Genomic DNA, 21,067 nt, shown 5'->3' on the forward strand with positions numbered 1-21,067 from the left:
ATCAGTTTAATGATTGTGAAACTTGCTTTGTGTCATTCCTCTTTCTTCTTATTTTGCTTGTTCCCACAAACGTTTATGCACTTTTTTCTTAGGTTGCGTTCTTTATCTGATATGGTAATACATATTTGAGTTTATGTTACTTCCTGTTTAAACTACACTTGTAGAAATAGTCAAACCAAAGATAAGACAACCACAAAAGCATATTTCCTGTTTATTTAGTAGGAAATAGGTTTGTAAGAGACATGTTCCTTAATTTGATGGTGTGAGTGTCTAACTCTCCAGTACGACTGCTAAATGAAGATTAAACTTAATAATTCAATAAGTATATTTATGAGTATCATATTAATAAAAACATTTACTTAAGTACTCGAAAGCGAAAGTAATTTGTTGCACTGCTTCTTACATTACTTTTACTCGCATATCATATAATTAGCATTTAACTTTATAAATCTAAGTCTACAGTCCCACATACCAACCCAAATCGCTATCTTAATATCGATTTAACATATGATGTTTCTGAGGTTTCCTGACAAACAGGAGTTCAAATGGAGAAAATCCCATGAAAGCCAGGGTCACCTCCTGCACTGCAAACAACAGAGGTTCTAGCCAGCGACCCCAGTGGCATCGACCCTCTTGAATTAATGTATGAATCATGGACTTCAAGGTCTTTTTCAGCTCCACTAGCTCATCAATGTCAGCATAGTATATACTAGTCCAATTCGATTTAATGTGCCTCCTTTATTGGTCAGATGAATGGTCACTGAGTATCTCTACATTCTATTTGGTTCAGAGTATTGTGTATGATCTACTAAAACAAAACAATAGCCCTGTGCATGCCAGTAAATAGGCCCAATGAGGTCCATACCAATACACTCAAACAGGACACAAAGGCCCTTTGGAATGGTCATTTGGTTTACTAACTGCTATCCAGGCTGGATGCACACCTCTGACACCCATCTCCTGGAATGCCTGGCCAATACAATTGACCTTTAACTCGATCCAGAGTTTTCTCATATCCTCTGTGACCAGATACAGTGGGGCAAAAAAGTATTTAGTCAGCCACCGATTGTGCAAGTTCCCCCACTTAAAATGATGACAGAGGTCAGTAATTTGCACCAGAGGTACACTTCAACTGTGAGAGACAGAATGTGAAAAAAAAATCCATGAATCCACATGGTAGGATTTGTAAAGAATTTATTCGTAAATTAGGGTGGAAAATAAGTATTTGGTCACCTCAAACAAGGAAAATCTCTGGCTCTCACAGACCTGTAACGTCTTCTGTAAGAAGCTTTTCTGTCCCCCACTCGTTACCTGTATGAATGGCACCTGTTTGAACTCATCATCTGTATAAAAGACACCTGTCCACAGCCTCAAACAGTCAGACTCCAAACTCCGCCATGGCCAAGACCAAAGAGCTTTAGAAGGACACCAGGAAAAGTATTGTAGACCTGCACCAGACTGGGAAGAGTGAATCTACAATAGGCAAGCAGCTTGGTGTGAAAAAATCAACTGTGGGAGCAATCATCAGAAAATGGAAGACATACAAGACCACTGATAATCTCCCTCGATCTGGGGCTCCACGCAAGATCTCATCCCGTGGGGTCAAAATGATCATGAGAACGGCGAGCAAAGATCCCAGAACCACACGGGGGGACCTGGTGAATGACCTGCAGAGAGCTGGGACCAAAGTAACAAAGGTCACCATCAGTAACACACTACAACGGCAGGGAATCAAATCCCGCAGTGCCAGACGTGTTCCGCTGCTGAAGCCAGTGCATGTCCAGGCCCGTCTGAAGTTTGCCAGAGAGCACATGGATGATACAGCAGAGGATTGGGAGAATGTCATGTGGTCAGATGAAACCAAAGTAGAACTTTTTGGTATAAACTCAACTCGTCGTGTTTGGAGGAAGAAGAATACTGAGTTGCATCCCAAGAACACCATACCTACTGTGAAGCATGGGGGTGGAAACATCATGCTATGGGGCTGTTTTTCTGCCAAGGGGACAGGACGACTGATCCGTGTTAAGGACAGAATGAATGGGGCCATGTATCGTGAGATTTTGAGCCAAAACCTCCTTCCATCAGTGAGAACTTTGAAGATGAAACGAGGCTGGGTCTTCCAACATGACAATGATCCAAAACACACCGCCCGGGCAACAAAGGAGTGGCTCCGTAAGAAGCATTTGAAAGTCCTGGAGTGGCCTAGCCAGTCTCCAGACCTCAACCCCATAGAAAATCTGTGGCGGGAGTTGAAAGTCCGTGTTGCTCGGCGACAGCCCCAAAACATCACTGCTCTCGAGAAGATCTGCATGGAGGAATGGGCCAAAATACCAGCTACTGTGTGTGCAAACCTGGTAAAGACCTATAGTAAACGTTTGACCTCTGTTATTGCCAACAAAGGTTATGTTACAAAGTATTGAGTTGTATTTTTGTTATTGACCAAATACTTATTTTCCACCCTGATTTACGAATAAATTCTTTACAAATCCTACCATGTGGATTCATGGATTTTTTTTTCACATTCTGTCTCTCACAGTTGAAGTGTACCTCTGGTGCAAATTACTGACCTCTGTCATCATTTTAGGCGGGGGAACTTGCACAATCGGTGGCTGACTAAATACTTTTTTGCCCCACTGTATCAGGTTACAATGAGCTGCCTGGAAGATTAATTCCCAGTGGGCTTTAGGCTCCAAAAACTGGGTGTCATTCTCTGCAGTGGGAGTGTAACGCCTCACTCTGTACAATCTATCCTTCATTACAAAATGGGAGTTGGCTATGCTGCATTAGGGCTAGTGCTACTTCCCCAGTAGAAGTGTCGGATAGCCGGGCATTGCTGCTGAACACAGCACAGATACCATCCTAGCTATCGTAAGCATATCCCCAAGGATTGTCCCACCAGTTTGTTAAACCCATGCCAATCCGTCTCAGGACCCCTAAGGGGCAAACGTAACTCAAATAAAAGTGCATAATACTAGATTATTGAGCTCAACTGAAAACACCAAGGGAATCTAATTCTGGGAATGTATCAGGATATTTTTATGAATTTGGTGTGCATTCAAACAACAAGAACAAACTGGTGCTATAAAACAAAAGTTTATTTTCATGTAGTTTTTTAAAGCCAAAATGTACTTTGTGTAAACACATAAAAACACAACAAGAAATTCATATATGAGCAAGAAAAAAGACACAAAGCCAGAACTCCAATGAGTTCACCATCTTGCCTTTAAAGATGGTGAAAATACTGATGTAGCAGACAGGTGCTTCCCTGGTTCACTTTTATCATTTTGGCAATGACTGTAGAGAAAAGACAGAGAAAGGAGAGCTTCAGATTTTCTCTGCAAATATTTTTTTATGTATTTCTGTGTGTCTGTATTTCTATGACTTACGATCCTTGACCCACTGAGCGTTTGGATCAGCACAAAGCTGTCCTTCCTTTGTGTTGAAACTGGAAATAAAAGAGAGAAGGTCATACAGATTGTATGTGTTTATGTTTTTCTGGAGGACAACGTGTTTTGACTTACATTATAGCCTTCACACAGCGACCTGATGCAGCCTGCTCACGATACGTTTGTCCCATCACCTTAGTGCTCAAATCGCGTTTGGTGACGGCAGTGCAGCATGGTCGCGGTACTGCAGGAAGACGATGAGCTGAGAGGAAGAAGGTTAAAAATTAATTTCTGGATTGAAAAAAGTCTTTATGAAAATCAAAGTGAATGCCAATGTGACCATTAAACAAATATTAGTCATGCAAGTTAATGGCCTTTTTTGTTCCCAACATTAGGTACTTTTTGCAGTGATCTCGCATAGAAAACTATGCCGCACGTATATAAAACAGGTCCGCAGCTCCGAACCGTAGTAAAGGGACCTCTGGCCAATACATCGGGTTCCATGTCGGGCTCGTAGCCAAAAACTAGCTTTACTTTGTTTTCTGGGTCAACTTTGCTAGCGAGAGACAGAGAGAGGCGTTGAAAGGCTGCTCCAGCGTAACTTATTGTTTCGGAGGAAAACACGAACACAGTGTACAGACGAGCCTTAACAGCTTACTGACAACTTGGCTCGTCAGGCACTCTTTTTGGCTGCAGTGGTTATCATTATACAGTGGGATACAAAAGTTTGGGTAACGTTGTTAATAGTCATTATTTTCCTGTATAAATCGTTGGTTGTTACAATAAAAAATGTCAGTTAAATATATCATATAGGAGACACACACAGTGATATTTGAGAAGTGAAATGAAGTTTATTGGATTTACAGAAAGTGTGCAATAATTGTTTGAGTTTGATGAAAAACAGCTTCATGAGTCCGATTTTCTGAAGTTGTGAATCACATATTCTCACTATTCTGGTAGTTACTTTTATAACTGAGGCTATGTCCCTGTTCACTCAGAAACAGCATCAACATCTGCCTACAGAGTGAATTAGCTTGAAAGAAACCACTGCACACTGTGCCAGCATAGTAAGTTATGGAAACATAATATCCATCCATCCATCTTCATCCGCTTTATCCGAGGCCGGGTCGCGGGGGCAGCAGCCTAAGCAAAGAGGCCCAGACCTCCCTCTCCCCAGCCACCTCCTCCAGCTTATTCGGGGGAATACCAAGGCGTTCCCAGGCCAGCCGAGAGATATAATCTCTCCAGCGTGTCCTGGGTCTGCCCCGGGGCCTCCTCCCGGTGGGATGTGCCTGGAACACCTCACCCAGGAGGCGCCCAGGGGGCATCCTTGTCAGATGCCCGAACCACCTCAGCTGGCTCCTTTCGATGTGGAGCAGCAGCTGCTCTACTCTGAGCCCCTCCCGGATGGCCGAACTTCTCACCCTCATACATAATATGTATACTTTAAATATCATGATGATTAACCAACAAGAATGTGACTGATATAAAGATTAATGGTAAAAGAAACTATGAGAGTCCTTACAGAGTAGTCATTTCCAATAAAACCAAAGAAAGCTAGGCGCCTTAGTCAATGGTGTAATCAGTTTTACGTACTTTCTCTCTTTTTGTCCTTTAGGAAAGTAAGAGCACAGTTACCTTCAGAGGAGTGGCAGCACACACACATTGAGAGCAGGAGGAGAGTGATGGAGAGGATCTTCACAGACATTTTCACCGGTGGTCCGATTTGCTGATCAGGCTGCAACAAAAAGTTCATCAGTGCTTGGATATTTATTGGTAAGGGTAGGAAGATTTGCAGGAAAAAGAAGTGACGGCGGGTTATTTTAATACGTGTTTATTTGTGTGTGTGGTTGTATCATAATCACACCTCCGCCTCTAAATAGAGGAACTTTAATATTTCAAACCGCCAACTGCTTGCTGAAAGCTTTCCGAGAAATAGCCTCACATTAGGACATGCACAGACATGTCTTATGGTGTACAGCTTGACTGATGTCAACAGTGTGTGCATTGTGATTATTGACGAATCTAAACCACCCACTCATCTGAGTAGAGTCCTTTTTTTCTCCTCCTGTACCCGATGTTGTGTATTTTATTTTATTTTTTTAAATGTTACCTATTCTGACCTGTCTTCCCTATGTGATGTTTGATGTTTTGATGTTGGCTCAAAAAATCTCTAGACCCAGCAGTCTTAGCTAATTATAGGCCAATCTCCAACCTCCCTTTCATATCAAAAATCCTTGAAAGAGTAATTGTCAAACAGCTAACAGATCATCTGCAGAGGAATGGCTTATTTGAAGAGTTTCAGTCAGGTTTCAGAGCTCATCACAGCACAGAAACAGCTTTAGTGAAGGTTACAATAATCTTCTTATGGCCTCTGACAGTGGACTCATCTCTGTACTTGTCCAGCTAGATCAGGGGTCGGCAACCCTAGGCACGCGAAGGGTTAACTGATGGCACGACCATAGCTGGACTGATCATACTGGGCATTTACTCGGTGGGCCGATGGTGATTTTTCCTTTTTATGGGCCGATGGTTTTTTTTTTTTTTTTTTGTAACGTTATAAACAATGAAAGGTGGTGGATTGGCCAGATGCTGGCCGGTGTGTAAAACTAACTCAGTTGTTTGGTGGTGGCTATGGCGGTGCTTCCACAGATTCAGTAACATTAGCAAGTGGTGGAGGCCAGCAGGTGAGGGAAAGGCGAAGCAAGAGGAGGAGAGACCCGAGGCGGCCGCCGGTCCGAGTGTCAGGTGAACTGAACTTCAGGTAAGAAGTTATGACCTGCAGTCTATCTGGGTCAGATATAAACCAAGTTTAGGTGGAGTTTATTTTCATTGTGCTGACTTTTTACAGTCAGTTACAATAACTCGTACTGCGTACTAGCTAGCTGATCAGCTGATCGGCTTTTCTCTCATGTTTGTTTATCGCTCACTTTGCGCCAGAAAGCGTAAACCGGCGGATGTCGCGCTAAACAACAGCAGCACTTTTAAGCTTGATCAGCTGTTGTTAGAATTTATTTAATATTAATTTCTAGTATCAGCTGATGTTTGCTGGAGCCACAGCTGCAAAGCTGCTGGTAATTATGTTGGTTTGTATATCTGGTGAGAGGGAAACAAGAAGATGAAACCAGGAGATGTCCTTACTGAATCATCAGGGCTGAACAGGTGATGGAGAAACAGGTTGTAGTGGGGCGGGGCCTACGGTGCCGTGCAGGGAAGGCGGACGCACCTGCACGGCATCTGCAATCACGCCCCGCCGACTTAAATTTTGTAATGGGTCTTGTGTTTGTTGTTGTTGTGATAATGTTGAGCGGGCAGCGGGAGAGCTCTGTGTGCATTGTGAACAGCAAGGAGACCAGAGATCAGATTAACATGTGTATCCCTGTATTAACAAACATGCCATATTGGCTTAGTTTATTTTTCTTATCATTGTTGTGAGGAGACCATAAATAGCATTTGCATTTTCTGTTGTACAGTTCATTTGCTGTCATGGAGTTCTTGTTATGGATAAAAAGTGTCTCTTTTTGTTTTAAAATAGCTGATAACTATTCGCTGATAGCTGCCAACATCTGCAAACAAATATAATTCTATGAAGTTGTTCTATATAGTGTGAACTGTTAATATAGAACATTATTAAATTTATTGCTAATGCAATCATATGGAACACTGACTTCTGAGGAAATTTTAAATGGCACTCGTCATCAAAAAGGTTGCCTACCCCTGTGCTAGACCTTAGTGCAGCGTTCGATACTGTTGACCATAATATCCTATTAGAGCGATTAGAACATGCTGTAGGTATTACAGGTACTGCGCTGCAGTGGTTTGTATCATATCTATCTAATAGACTCCAATTTGTACATGTAAATGGAGAGTCCTCTTCACACACTAAGGTTGATTATGGTGTTCCACAGGGTTCAGTGCTAGGACCAATTCTGTTTACATTATACATGCTTCCCTTAGGCAGCATCATTAGAAGACATAGCATACATTTTCACTGCTATGCAGATGACACCCAGCTCTATCTGTCCACGAAGCCAGATAACACACACCAATTAGTTAAACTGCAGGAATGTCTTAAAGACGTAAAGACCTGGATGGCCGCTAACTTTCTGCTTCTTAATTCAGATAAAACAGGTTATTGTACTCGGCCCTGAAAATAGAAATATGGTATCTAAGCAGATTCTTACTCTGGATGGCATTACCTTGGCCTCCAGTAACGCTGTGAGGAACCTTGGAGTCATTTTTGCCCAGGACATGTCCTTCAACGCACATATTAAACAAATATGTAAGACTGCTTCCTTCCATTTGCGCAACAAGTTAGAAATATCCTGTCTCAGAGTGACGCTGAAAAACTAGTTCATGCATTTATTACTTCCAGGCTGGACGACTGTAATTCATTATTATCAGGATGTCCAAAAAACTCCATGAAAAGCCTTCAGCGAATCCAAAATGCTGCAGAAAGAGTAAAAGAGTAAAAAAAAAAAAAATTGTGACGCAGACTAAACACACAGAAAAAATGGTCTGGGTATGCACTGCTAATTTCCCCCCTTCATAGCTCCATTGGTTGCCCCTTTTGCTTTTATTTAGGTTCACATTTTGGGGCATGGGGTGCTTGAGATCATTTTCCTGTTGCATAACCAAATTTGGGCCAAGGTGTAGCTGTCAGAAAGATGGCCTCGCATTTGACTCTGGTCAACTCTTTCTGATTCATTGACTGCAAGGTGCCCAGATACTGTGACTGCAAAACAAGCTCATATCATCACCTCACCATGCTGGACAGTTAGCATGAGGTGCAAGGCATCTTTGAGGTCTCCTCACCACATCACTGCCTTCAACAGCATTATGTTGCTAACAGAACTTTGGCTGGTTTCAACCATCTGCACAGACAGCAAGCTAACGACAATCTAGCCAAGAAGCGAGCGCTATGTTAAAGATGAGTAAATGCTAACCCCAGCCCAGCAGCAGCCTGAACTTCAATAGTTAACAAAAGCAGCAATGAGCAGTCAGGCTACAGCCTCCGCTCTACATATTCATCTTTCACTGTTTCTACCATTGTGGCAATCAATTTTACGTTTCTCAGCCCTGGTTTTTATCTCCATGTTGTCAGCTTTGTGTTCATTAGTAAAAGCTAAAAGATTATATGTTTGTATTAATAAGGTAAGGGATTTTTTTTTTACTGTGTGAGTCTGTAGCCTAAGGGTTTTATTGTTGATAATTATGACATTTCAGGTAACAGATACAGTGTATTGAGAAAGTAATGTAATAAGTACTGTACCAATTACTTTCTCAGGTGAGTAATTAATTTACATACTGCATTAAGAAAAATAAAACATTGCTCTCACTATGACCTCAACACTAGAAACAAGCATAAAGGACACAACGTTGGTCTGCAGTGGAGTAATGTGTTGTTTGCGAACAAACTACTTCCTTGTGCCATCAGGGAGACGGAATCTTCGGCCAGTTCTGCTGAGAATCCATGCAGGCAGAGAATGTAGTTTGATGGGCGCACCATGTTGTCAGTCACATGCAGACAGACTAGGATCATACTATAACGTAAAAGAAGGAAGGGGGGAATGATGCTCCGAGGAAAGCGAATGTTGTGGTACAGGAGTGTTGATAAAAAGTGAATAAATGAGGAAAAAAAGAAAACGGTGCAGCATCTGATTTAAATGGTAAATGGCCTGTATTTGCATAGCGCTTTACTAGTCCCTAAGGACCCCAAAGCGCTTTACATATTCAGTCATCCACCCATCCACACACACATTCACACACTGGTGATGGCAAGCTACATTGTAGCCACAGCCACCCTGGGGCCCACTGACAAAGGCGAGGCTGCCGGCAGCTGTGATGTATGAGACTGCAAAGCTGAGTCCAGAACTGTAAAATGAGGAGCTAGCTAAAAAAAAATCCACACTTTCATTTTACCTGTTTTCCCGATGCAAAGGATAAAAGACTTTTATCCAGGCCTTAAATCCTCCCTAGTAGCACATGCATAAAAGGCTGTAACTCTTCACTGTAGATAATCTCCCCACGTGGCCCACAGCTCAGCGAGAGGAAGGCTCAGTGTACCTGTCTACATAATCTTAATAAATGTAAAACGTGTTTTGTCTCATTCCTCTTCCGTGAATACTTTATTTGGTTACTTTGTTTACTCCAGTTTAATATTTCTGCACCTTTTGTTAACTTTGCTTCCTTCATTTGACGTGGTAGTACGGAGGTACATTTATCTTACTTTCTGTCTTATCGAAACCTTGAGAGCTTCTAGGTAAAGCAAAGATAAGATAACAGGAATAGTTTCTTTTCAGTTTTTTTATTATTTGAGTGTAAGAAGTGGTTTTTTGTGAAGTATCTTTCTGAATTTGATGGTGTGATGGTGTGACTGCTTAATGAATGAGTGGTTGAAAAGTTCACATTTTGTATGATTACAAATTTCCCCACCGTGGGATCAATGAACTCTAATCTTACATCTCATAATATATGAACGAAACCATTATTAATGGTTGAAAAAATATCAAGCAGGTTTCATAATAAATAATATGAGTGCGCAGAATCAAATTTCTTTCTCTGTATCATAAACCATGTGGTTCCTCAGCTCCTCTCAGAATGTGGTGTAACTCTTTTCATCTATGTGCCAGGAAGTTTTCAGATATGACACCATTGGTAGATGTTTGTCAGTCTTTATGATCACACTTCCTTTCCAAATATGTTGTATGAGTCTATTGGTTAGTGGTTTGTGGTTATCAAAACGGGTACATGCACAAAGTGAGAATAAAAATACAACTTAAATTACTAAAGATTCCACAAACAATAAAAATAAAGAAATTCAAAACCTACAAATATGTAGAAAGACAGAAAAGAGATACAAAATGACTTCACAGACAACCCTGCTAAGAGGTGCAAAGCTACGACAGACAGAAAACAACCATGGACATAGTCAAAAAAGACAAAGAGCACGCACAATGTTGTGATGTGGTTTTAAATGTGTAAATAAAAATGGCCCAAAGCTTTTTAATACACCCTAAAATTGTTCCACATCATTCTCCGAGAGCCAGAGCAGAGCTGTGCAGAGATGATTTTCAAAGTTAAAATGGGGCACATGGAACCAGACTGGATAACAGCAAACCGCATTCATCACGAATGTTATACTGAATCACATCGTGCTATATCACCATCATCAGGCGGCGATGATTGCAAAGCAAACGTAGGCTATATTTTACCTGATGGTTACAATGTTGCTGCTGGGGGGTTGCTGCTGCTGCTGAGAGTGCTGAAGGATCATTTTAGTGAAATATAAGTCCTCCAGAAAGGCAGGAAAAATCCCTGGAACTTACTTTAAAATGAAATATGTTCCCTAAAAAGCCATGACAGCCTTACCCAGTTAGCTAGCAGCTAATGACCGGCACTACTGTGTAGTTTATAAAAGGACAGATATTTTTTGTCGCACTTTTGCACACACAGCACGCTCATTTGTTTCAATTTGTTGTGAGGTTAGATACCATTGGGCGATCTTGGCATTGGCATCTTTGATTCGATGGTTGAACTGCAACAGAACGTGGTTCAGGAAGATGGTGAATGAGCATCTCGGGAAGTAAAGGATTTTTTTAACATAATCTTACTAAATGTAAATCCTCTTCCGTGAATACTTTATTTGGTTATTCCAGTTTAATTTTTCTCCAGTTTTTGTTAACTTTGCTTTCTTCATTTTACATTTGACATGGTAGTACAAAGGTACATTTATCTTACTTTCTGTCTTAATGAAACTTAGAAAGCTTCTAGGTAAAGCAAAGATAAGATAGAAGCAATAGTTTATTTCCTGTTCTTTTCACTATTTGAGTGTAAGAAGTGTTTTTTTTTGTGAAGTATCTTTCTGAATTTGATGGTGTGATAGGGTGACAGTCTGAAATAGGAGAGGCACAATATAATGATGACTCACAGCTGTGCCAGACACCTTTTTTATTTTTATTTTTTTAAATCACATAAACACAGAGTAAGCAGGGGAAAAAGCTGGAACTCCATTTAAAAAAAAAAAGATCCCTTAAAAACAATTTGTTTCATGAAAGTCGACGCTAAGAATAAAATACAGGGTTACTCTACAGGTAAGAGTAAAAATCCTAATCTACTAATGTGAAAAAGGTTATAATAAAGTTACAATAAGAAAGCGCTCTGGTATGAATAAGACTTTAAAGGTGAGGCTAAAGAAAACACTGATGTAGCAGACAGGCAGCGATGCTTCACCACAGACTTCATGCTTCACACCTTCGTCATTCTGGCAGTGACTGAAGAGGAGAGAGAGACAAAGGGGAGCTCTAGATTTTCTCTGCAAAAACTTTTCATGTATTTCTGTGTGTGTTTGTGTTTGAATGACTTACGATCCTTGACCCACTGAGCGTTTGGATCAGCACAAAGTTGTTCTGTGTTTGTGTTGAAACTAGAAAAAAAGAGAAAATTACAATGATTGTATGTGTTTGTCTGTATGAAGGACAACAAGTGCTGACTTACATTATAGCCTTCACACAGGGTGGTTTTGCAGCCTGCTCACGATATGTTTCCCCCACCACCTCGGCGCTCTTATCCATGTCGGTGACGTCAACGCAGCACGGGCGTCTTTTTCCAGGACCAGCTGAATCTGAGAGGTAGGAGGTTAAAAACTGATTTATCTGACCTGAGAAAGTCTGATTAGAAGGAAAATCAAAGTTAACTTCAGTTTAAAGTCTGATGAAACTCCTTACGCCACTAAACAAGAGATGCCTTTTGAAATGTTACCTGACGTGTGAGAAAATGGGCGTTGTTTGTGCCTCACTCTGAAATCATTTTACAGTTTACAAGAAAATGATGAAATTACATTAAATGGTCAAAGTGCATTATGTTCTCACATGTAACACAATATGTTCTTCAACATTTTCTTTAAACAGAAAAAGTAGGTCAACAATTTCTCTGTAGAAAAAAGTCTCACCACTTTTGGATCCTTTTATGTGACACTTTTAAACAGCTTGTCCTCTCCTGGAGCATGTTTGCTCCAGAGCGCTCCCTTAGATTTTGACGAAGGCCGGCTGAATACCATGTTTCTCTCTTTAAATGTCTTAAAATATATTGCTTGAGTACAATTTTCTGAGGTTCTGAATCACATGTATTAAATATTGTGATAGTTATCTTTATAACAAGAATATGTCACTTTTTGGAACAACTGCACCCACCGTGCCACCTGAGTAATTTCAGTCACTGAAAAAAAAGAAAAAATAGGGGAAAAAAACATCCAAGACCAACTGTTTATGTAAGGGGCATATTTTAAAAATGCCATGACTCACAAACCAAAAGTTGTTCAGAAAACAGCATTCAGAGATGTCTATGGCAGAATATCACTGTTTGTGCTCTTTACACAGTCGTCCTGCCCAATAAACTGCAAAAATAATATTAACCAATCAACCAGAATGTGACTGAATAAAAGAAAATGTGAGAGTCCTTACAGAGCAGTCATACCCAATAAAAAACCCCAAAGTCACAAGTGTACCCCAGCATCACAAATAGCTAGAAGCCATTGTTGGAAAAAGTCATGCTGTGATCAGTTTTATGTATTTTATTCTTTTTGTTTTCCTTTAGACAGTAAGAGCATAGTTACCTTTAGAGGAGTGGCAGCTCACACACAGTGAGAGCAGGAGGAGAGTGATGGAGAGGATCTTCACAGACATGTTCACTGGTGGACTGGCTCACTGATCAGGTTTAAAAACTATGCTGTAGGAGTTGATTCGTGTTCGGTTACTTATTGGTAAGTGCAGGAACATCCACAGGCAGAGCTAAAGATGTGATGGCGTGGCATATCACATCTCTGCCTCTTATCAGGAAGGTGTTTGGGTTTCAAACCCACAACATCTCACTGAGAGCTTTCTGAGAAGCGGCGCCCCATACACAAAGTTTACAGACACTTAAATATGGTGCAGCCTGATGATTGATCCTAATAGTTTGTGTATTGTAATGAATGAAGAATCTGGACTAATTTTTGTTTTTTCATGTTGACTCACAGTGAGTGTTCATCTCTGGCACTTAAACAGAAACTAAACAAATCCACACAGTAATTGTTTTCATTCTTAAAAGTCAGGCCTTAATTAATACAACAGGTGCTGATGATGATTTTAGCAATCTTGATCCACATATATATATATAGTCATTTTTATAGTCAGACTTTTTATATTTCATCTATAAATATATTTTCTGCAATTTTTGTTAAGTTTGCTTCCTTTATTTGACGTCGTAGTACGAAAGTGTGTTTATCTTACTTTCTGTCTTAACGAAACTTAAAAAGCTTCTAGGTAAAGCAAAGATAAGATAGAAGCAATAGTTTCTTTCCTGTTTTTATTATTTGAGTGTGGGAAGTTGGTTTGCGAGAAATATCTTTCTGAATTTGATGGTCTGTGACTGCTTAATGAACGAGTGGTTGGGAAATTCCTTTAAGAACATTGTATACAATTATGATGCTTAAAAATCATAAAAATAAAAAGTGACAACGTTGGTTAGATCTTTGTCAGTCTTTAATGATCACGCTTCCTTTCCAAACATTTTGCACAAGTCTAAAAACGTTCCGAGCAATCAGATCTTGTGGTTTGTTCAGACGCAACTTTGCCAACCTGAGATGTACCAACATGTTTCTCTCTCTTTCTTTTTGTTTTTGTGTGACTTTAATATTGATATGTTAGCAAAATGGGAACATGTACAAAAAAGAATAAAAACATACTACATACGAGACTACACGAAATAAACACAGACATCACAATGACATAAAAAACAACTCCGACTGCATTTCAAAATGTACAAACATGTGGAAAGACAGCAAAGAGACTGAGTTTACTGCACAATCAAATTGGTTACGAGGTGCAAAGCAACCATAGACAGAAACAACCATATACAAAATCGAGAAGGGCAAAAAACCACGCAAAATATTGTGTTTTGTTTTTGAAATGTTGAAATAAAAATATCATAAAAACAGTTTTACACACCTTAAAATTGTTCTGCATCATTCTCTGACTGAACTCCAGGCAGGCCTATATTGACACTGAACAGCTTTATCATCTTTTTTTTTTTTATTAATATGTGTTTTATTATTTTGAAATCAAGCATCTAGGAAGACTGTTCTGGACCAGGCAGGCTGAATTTTATTATAAAGGACTGCCAACCCCTTAGTGTTGTGAAGAGTGCCGGAGAGAAACATTCCAAGATCAGAGGATCGATCTGTGAGCTTGATACATGCGTTGGTGCATCAGTGTTGCTGGACCCATCACTACCAGCAGGTGTCAGTATGGAGCAAAACAGCAACACTGTGTCGACACAGTATCGATACAGTTTGGGGAATGTGCTGAAACGCTTCACGAGGCCTCATCTGCCCATCACTACTCACTAGGTTTTGTGTACACTCACAAACCTGTCAAACCTGCATTTGAAACGTTGGCTACCAAGCAGTGTAGTATTGCAACACGGTATTTAGGTTTCTAACAAAAATAACAAAATAGGAACATAAATAGTGTCATCATTGCCAGACCTGGCCCACATCCAGTTGACATACACCCTGCCATAACACCAGTCAGAAGTGCCAGCCTGATCCCGGATCTGGGCCAGACCTGGGCCACATAAACCAAACCACAATCAGGCCAGATATGGCATGCCATCACACACACAGTGCCATCTATGCCAGGCCTGGCCCATATCTGGATAACATACCACTTACCATGCCAGAAGTCAGCCAGCACCAGATACGGGCCAGACTTGTCTGCTATGTGGGATAGCTGTATTGGCTGTCCCATTATGACACTTTTATTTAGGCTTATATTTAAGGATATTTTGGTTGCTTATAGTTAAAAAGCAGCTTGACACTGACCTCATTACAGCTGATATGTATAGAATTTTTACAAACCATCCAAAAAGTTTCAATCAATGCAAAAAGCGGTGGAGTATCACATACCCCACACATACATGTCCGATTGAAAGCATTTATTTGTTTGTTTGTTTGATTGACTGTCATTGTTATCATGTTTTTGATAGAAGGGTTTAACACAATAAAGGTTTTTTTCACATGCTGAAGAAACACATTTTTATTTTACTTCACTGGTTTCATACCATTGTGGAGGAAATTTCAGTTTAGTGTTCAGGTTGCAGTTGCAATAAATAATATTTTTTTTTAACATTTTTTATTAAGTCTTAATAATTTGTCATAAATTTCATCAACAACCCTTTTTATGACAAGCACAAGGACAAAAATTATAATGAAATGCATGTCGATGAAAACGTTTAGGTGAGACAAGATCCAATCAGAATTCAATAAGTTCTGTAGAGTGAGCCAATCCTTGTCCAGCAAGACGTGCACAATTTGATCCAATGAGCAAATTTTCTTGATCTGAAAATTCTTGGATGTTTAAGAAAAATTAAGGCAAATTAAAGAGTGTTGACATTTGTTTGTAGAGTTCGGAGGACATCATTCCCACAGCTCTTCCATCTAAGAAAAGCTTAAATATTTATATATTTGCCCTGAGAAAAATTCCATAGGAAGGAAACTTTCAGATGTCATAAAACTGCTTAATACTTACAAATAAACACTGACTTCTGAGCTGTTACCAGACTCCTAATTGCCCTCCTGTGTATACATTGTCCCTGTCTCCACTTGTCCTTTGTCACAGTGTGCTGTTCAGTTCACTGGTCTTAGTTCAGCTAAGTAAAGGGCTTGCCTTTTGTTACTTCCAGCTGCCTTTCTGTGTCCACATTTTAGTTGCTTTAGTGGAAAAATCATTTTGCACAATTGATGCAGAATTATCAAACTGATAATTAATCTCATAAATCATAACACACTGCTCTCCCCTATGCCTTTATAAGTTAAAAGCCTCGGCATCAGCAATGCTGGCGCTGCATTTGCTTGGTATTGGATCACTTTGAAATAATGTAAATAACTAACTATTACCAGTTTTTATTCACTTTTTAAAAAATGTAACTAATATAAATTTGTAACTGTACACACTTCTGTTATTACTGTTGCACACCTACAGTACCTTTACAGTCCACCAGAGGGCCCTTGTCAATACCTTGGATATCACTGGTCCAAGTTATAACAAATCTGAATCCTTTCGTGGTAGCTGGTATACTTTTGAACCCAGGGTGAAATTCCCAGGGAGATGTTGTTGGGAATTCCGGTGTAATCTTAAACCTTTCAAGCTCTCAATCACCCTCTCACCATATTGTGTGTGTGTGTGTGTGTGTGTGTGTGTGTGTGTGTGTGTGTGTGTGTGTGTGTGTGTGTGTGTGTGTGTGTGTGTGTGTGTGTGTGTGTGCGCAGCATAACTGACACCTTGGAGAAGCATTGACTGGCATCAGTGTCGAGTGACAGAATATAAAAAACCTGTTCCAGCCTCCTGATGTTTTATCACAGTTTATCACAGAGCACAAACGTCCTGCAGGGATTTAAAAATATCAGACATTGACTGGCCTTGCACTAGCTACGATCAAAAAAAGAGTTATGAAATCAGAGTTGCTTTAAATCAAAATCCATTTAAAACACCTTCTATGAGTAGCACTGCTGTGGGTGGAGCAGGGAACCAGGAGGAGCAGTCAGAATAGGAAGGTAGGTTTATGAACACGTGCAGGCACCTATCTGCAGCAGGGGCTGCACACACGAATTGGCACAAACAGTAAAAAAAAGGGAAGGGGGCCCCAAAAACCCTGCGCTGTAACACCCCTCGCCTTAAAATACAACCTACAAGGGGTTTGCTTTTCTTTCACATGGAGCCATCAGATATATCTCAGACACTTACTGTAATTATCTATGCTGAACAGCATATGAGGAAGTTATGTCTTTAGGAAGTGTGGGTTTCTTTTTAAGTGGTGGAATATTTGATGTTTATTGAACTCGGATGTGCTACTTCTTGAGCATCCTCCTGCATGAAAGCAGCATCTGATTCTGTTGTGTTGCACTCCACTTCTAGTTTAAATGTGCCAGATGTGGAGTGCAACAGAAGGATGATTTTGCACTCTGAGACACGCTCACACTACAGACTTTACTTAAAGTTCATCATTGGGCTAAGACATGGCTTAAATAGGTTGGAAAAAAACATTCTAGTATCCTACCATTCCTAAGACCCCGAGAAAAGAGCTCCTAGTGATCAAAGTGGGCTTCAAAAACTACTGCAGAACCTGCAGTAACTCTGATAACTTAAACAGTGTATCATATGGGGTTATACAGTTTGAGCTCAATTGAAAACACCAGGGGATACCTGTTCTGGGAAATTATTGGGATATGTGTATGACATATTGTGAGAGTCTAATGGGTATTTAAATAGCAGGAAAATATTTGGACAATAATAAAGTTTATTTTTTTTATGTTTTTTTCACATAAATACATAATAAACTGAAGTGCACATATAAGCAAGAAAAAGGTCAAAGAAAGACAGCGCTTAAATGCTAACTTTTAAAAAAAATGGTTGGCACCATGAAAGACTGATGTCAAAACCAAGAATTAAATACAGGGTAACAGTAATATAATTAATCTGAAAGGTTTTTAGGAAGCATTCTCATTTGAATATATCTTTGAAAGTGAGGCCAAAGATGATACAGACAGGCAGCAATGCTTCACCAGAGAACTTGTGCTTCACTGCACCTTCTTCATTGTGGAAGTGACTGAGGAGGAAAGAGAGACAAAGGAGAGCTTTAGATTTTCTCTGTAAATACATTCAATGTGTTTGTGTGTCTGTGTGTTAGCACAACTTACGATTCTGGACCCACTGAGCGTTAGGATCGGCGCAAAGCTGACCATATTCTGTGTTGAAACTGTAAAAAAAGAATGTTTTAGAGATTGCATGTGTTTATGTTTGCTTGTAGGACAACATGTGCTGACTTACATTATAGCCTTCACACAGGGATGTGATGAAGCCTGCTCGCGATATGTCTCCCCCACCACCTCAGGGCTCATATCGAGGTTGGTAACATCAACGCAGCAAGGGCGTTTCTTCGTAGGACCACGGATACCTTAGAGGAAGGAGGTTAAAACGGATTTATCTTACCTGACAAAAGTCTGATTAGAAGGAAAACCAAAGTTAACTCCAGGTTTAAAATGTGATGAAACTCCTTACATCACTAAACACAACATAGCTGTTGAAATGTTACCTAAAATTACAGTAAGCAGGCTTTTTTGTGCATCACACATTTTACACTTTGATTATTCAAAGTAATTTTAACATTTTCATTCAAAGTGCATTGAAAATAGTAACTCATATGGACCTATGTTTTCACAAAGTATGTTCTTCAACATCTTCATCAAACAGAAACAGTGGGCCAACAGAGTATTTGCAGTAGAAGGTCTCACCGCTTGGGGCTCATCTTAAGACTCTAGTAATTACGTTCATCATTGACAGTGTGTAACTGTTTTTGTTACCAGGACCATATTCCATAAATATAATTAAACAGAGGTGAGATTTGACTCCCGTTTTATATCTGAGACACTTACTGTAATTTTACATGTGGAACAGGAATGTGAGGATTTTATGTCCCTACGAAGTGCGACAGCTTCTTTTAAAGTGGTGGAATATTTGATGTTTATTGAACTTAGACGTTCCACTTCTTGAGCGGCGTCTGATTCTGTCGTGTTGACATCCACTTCCAGTTTAAATGGATGTGCCAGATGTGGATTTGATGAACAAAAGCTGGATGTTGTTCCAGAAATTACTTTTGCTTTCATTTTTTTTACTTTACTCAACTCCTACCCATCAAATTGAAATGTAAACAATTGGTAGACATGATCTTGCAAATGAATTTTCAGTCTTGAATTGTTCTTATTGTTATTAATTGTCAATAAAGAACATTGGCGAGAATATGAGGCAATAAGCTTCATTTATTAACATCATTCTTTTATCAAAGACAAAATTCAGATATGCAGCTAGCTGAATGGTGAACATCATTATCGCACATTTGCAACTTATCATGCTGTTCTGTCTCTGTGTCTTTCATTTCCTGTTTGTATTAAGACATTATCATAGTTATGCAATGAGTCACAATGTGCACCTCTCACAGCAGAAAGCTTGAAAACTAAACAGCATTAAGATTTGTTTACAGAGTGCTCATATAGCTGAAATGGAACCCCTGCATCCACTGTGGTATTTTGTATGATAGTTGATAGTTGATGGGTGGTGCGAGGGATGCTTAGCATCATGAGACAGAACCCATAAATCAAAGGAAGTACACATTTGCATGTAGATATGCATAAATGTATAATCACTATACATCAAATGAAAATATTTCCCAATCAAAAGAAAAGTCAGGAGAATGATGTAAAATCTCCTTCTCCTAAATTTCAATGTAAAGGACGCCTTTTAAAATGTCATGACTGACTGCACGTTCAGGGATGTCTGGAGTTTGGTGGATAGAACGCAAGAGTGTAAATGCTGAAAAGACTGTTTAAAAGTACTGAATGAGCAGATACCAGAAGTAAAGGTTTGTGGTGAGAGAAACTAGCGGAGTCGTTGCCTAGTGAAACCCATGAGAGTCCACCCCCTTTCACCAAAAAGTAAGTAATTGCTGTAAAAGTAGCTACTTAATCAATTTTATATATCTTTGGAGAAGTATAGTTACCTGCAGAGGAGCTGAAGCACACACACATTGAGAGCAGGAGGAGAGTGACGGAGAGAATCTTCACAGACATTTTCACCGGTGGTCTGGCTCACTGATCAGGTTGTAATTATGCGAGTTGATTCCTTAGCTATTTATTTATAAGCGCAGGAACATCTACAGGCGCGACTGTTGACGTCTTTCTATAGGTTTGTATATTTGTGTGTGTGCCGTTGTGACATATCACACCTCCGCCTCCTGGCAGGAAGATTTTTCTATTTCAAACCACCAACATCTCGCTCTGAGCTTTCCGAGAAACAGCCTCACATACACAAAGTTCACAGAAACTTGTGTACAGCCCAGTGACTGACTCACCTGCATTGTCATGAATGATGTCTATCTAGACCCCTGAAGATTTCAGTTTTTCGATTTTCACTGACAGTGACTGTTTATCTGTTGGAGTTCATAAGAAAAATATTGAATGAATTGTTGTGATTGTTATGAATCAGGACTCAAATGGAAATAAAAGTAATGCATGATGACTCTGATGCACATTTCTCCACATTTGCATAACTGACTGACTTTTTGGGTCCTTATCGAGATACATTTAATCTTAAATCCTCACAACTTAAACTTTTTCTTGCAATCTAAACCATTAAATTAAATTCTTTTGATTTTCTTGTTTACATTAAGCTGTTAAGCTGACCCATTTGGATTCTTTTATTTAGGGTTGAATTTAGTGCTACAGGGGCTTGGGATCAATGTCCCTTCGAGTGAGACAAGCTTTAGTATTCAGACTGATGGCCTCTAATTTGACTGTAGAATACGTTGATATACAGAGAACTTCATGGTCAATTCAATGACTGCACAGTGTCCACACTAGCGTTTTCAGTCGTTTTCACAGAGTTGTGCGTCCACATTGAAACAGATGAAAACGCTTATGTTCCATGAACATGACCTGCCTCATTTCTGTCTGCCTTTTTATTTACTTTCCGGCTCTTTGCAAAATGTCAAGCAAAAGCCCTGAGTTTTTTAAATGGACTAACAATATTAATAATAATAATAATAATGGATTGCATTTATATAGCGCTTTTCGGGGCCCTCAAAGCGCTGTA

At 39.7% G+C, this 21,067-nt stretch overlaps 3 protein-coding genes across 6 annotated transcripts in view; all 3 read right to left on the reverse strand.

The window, feature by feature from the left end:
• LOC120742751 (monocyte chemotactic protein 1B-like) overlaps positions 1 to 21,067 on the reverse strand; it is a 50,502-nt gene that overhangs the window by 22,770 nt on the left and 6,665 nt on the right. Inside the window, exons 1-4 of one of the 4 annotated variants that reach the window (XM_040046182.1) lie at positions 5,025 to 5,262; positions 3,522 to 3,648; positions 3,387 to 3,445; positions 3,008 to 3,294 (exon numbers count right to left, since the gene is read on the reverse strand). The exons of 2 other annotated variants lie outside the window; for them this stretch is intronic. In XM_040046182.1, coding sequence (XP_039902116.1) covers positions 3,224 to 3,294; positions 3,387 to 3,445; positions 3,522 to 3,648; positions 5,025 to 5,142 — 375 coding nt within the window. In that variant the 5' untranslated portion in view covers positions 5,143 to 5,262 and the 3' untranslated portion in view covers positions 3,008 to 3,223. Of the gene's footprint in view, positions 1 to 3,007; positions 3,295 to 3,386; positions 3,446 to 3,521; positions 3,649 to 5,024; positions 5,263 to 21,067 lie in introns of those variants that run through there. One more of the 4 variants, XM_040046183.1, reaches the window with a different exon arrangement.
• Positions 11,289 to 13,211, reverse strand: LOC120742756 (eotaxin-like). The gene is made up of 4 exons (XM_040046191.1): positions 13,000 to 13,211; positions 11,883 to 12,009; positions 11,753 to 11,811; positions 11,289 to 11,659 (listed from the first exon to the last, which is right to left on the reverse strand). Exons 1-4 carry the CDS (start codon positions 13,067 to 13,069, stop codon positions 11,634 to 11,636), a joined length of 282 nt encoding a protein of 93 aa, XP_039902125.1. The 5' UTR covers positions 13,070 to 13,211; the 3' UTR covers positions 11,289 to 11,633.
• Positions 17,687 to 20,533, reverse strand: LOC120742754 (C-C motif chemokine 3-like). Its single transcript, XM_040046189.1, has 4 exons — positions 19,977 to 20,533; positions 18,251 to 18,377; positions 18,121 to 18,179; positions 17,687 to 18,029 (listed from the first exon to the last, which is right to left on the reverse strand). The coding sequence occupies exons 1-4, from the start codon at positions 20,044 to 20,046 to the stop codon at positions 18,001 to 18,003; spliced, it is 285 nt and encodes a 94-aa protein (XP_039902123.1). The 5' UTR covers positions 20,047 to 20,533; the 3' UTR covers positions 17,687 to 18,000.

The sequence above is a fragment of the Simochromis diagramma genome, unplaced genomic scaffold (genome assembly GCF_900408965.1).
Source record: "Simochromis diagramma unplaced genomic scaffold, fSimDia1.1 OVJJ01000434.1, whole genome shotgun sequence".
Lineage (NCBI taxonomy): Eukaryota > Metazoa > Chordata > Actinopteri > Cichliformes > Cichlidae > Simochromis > Simochromis diagramma.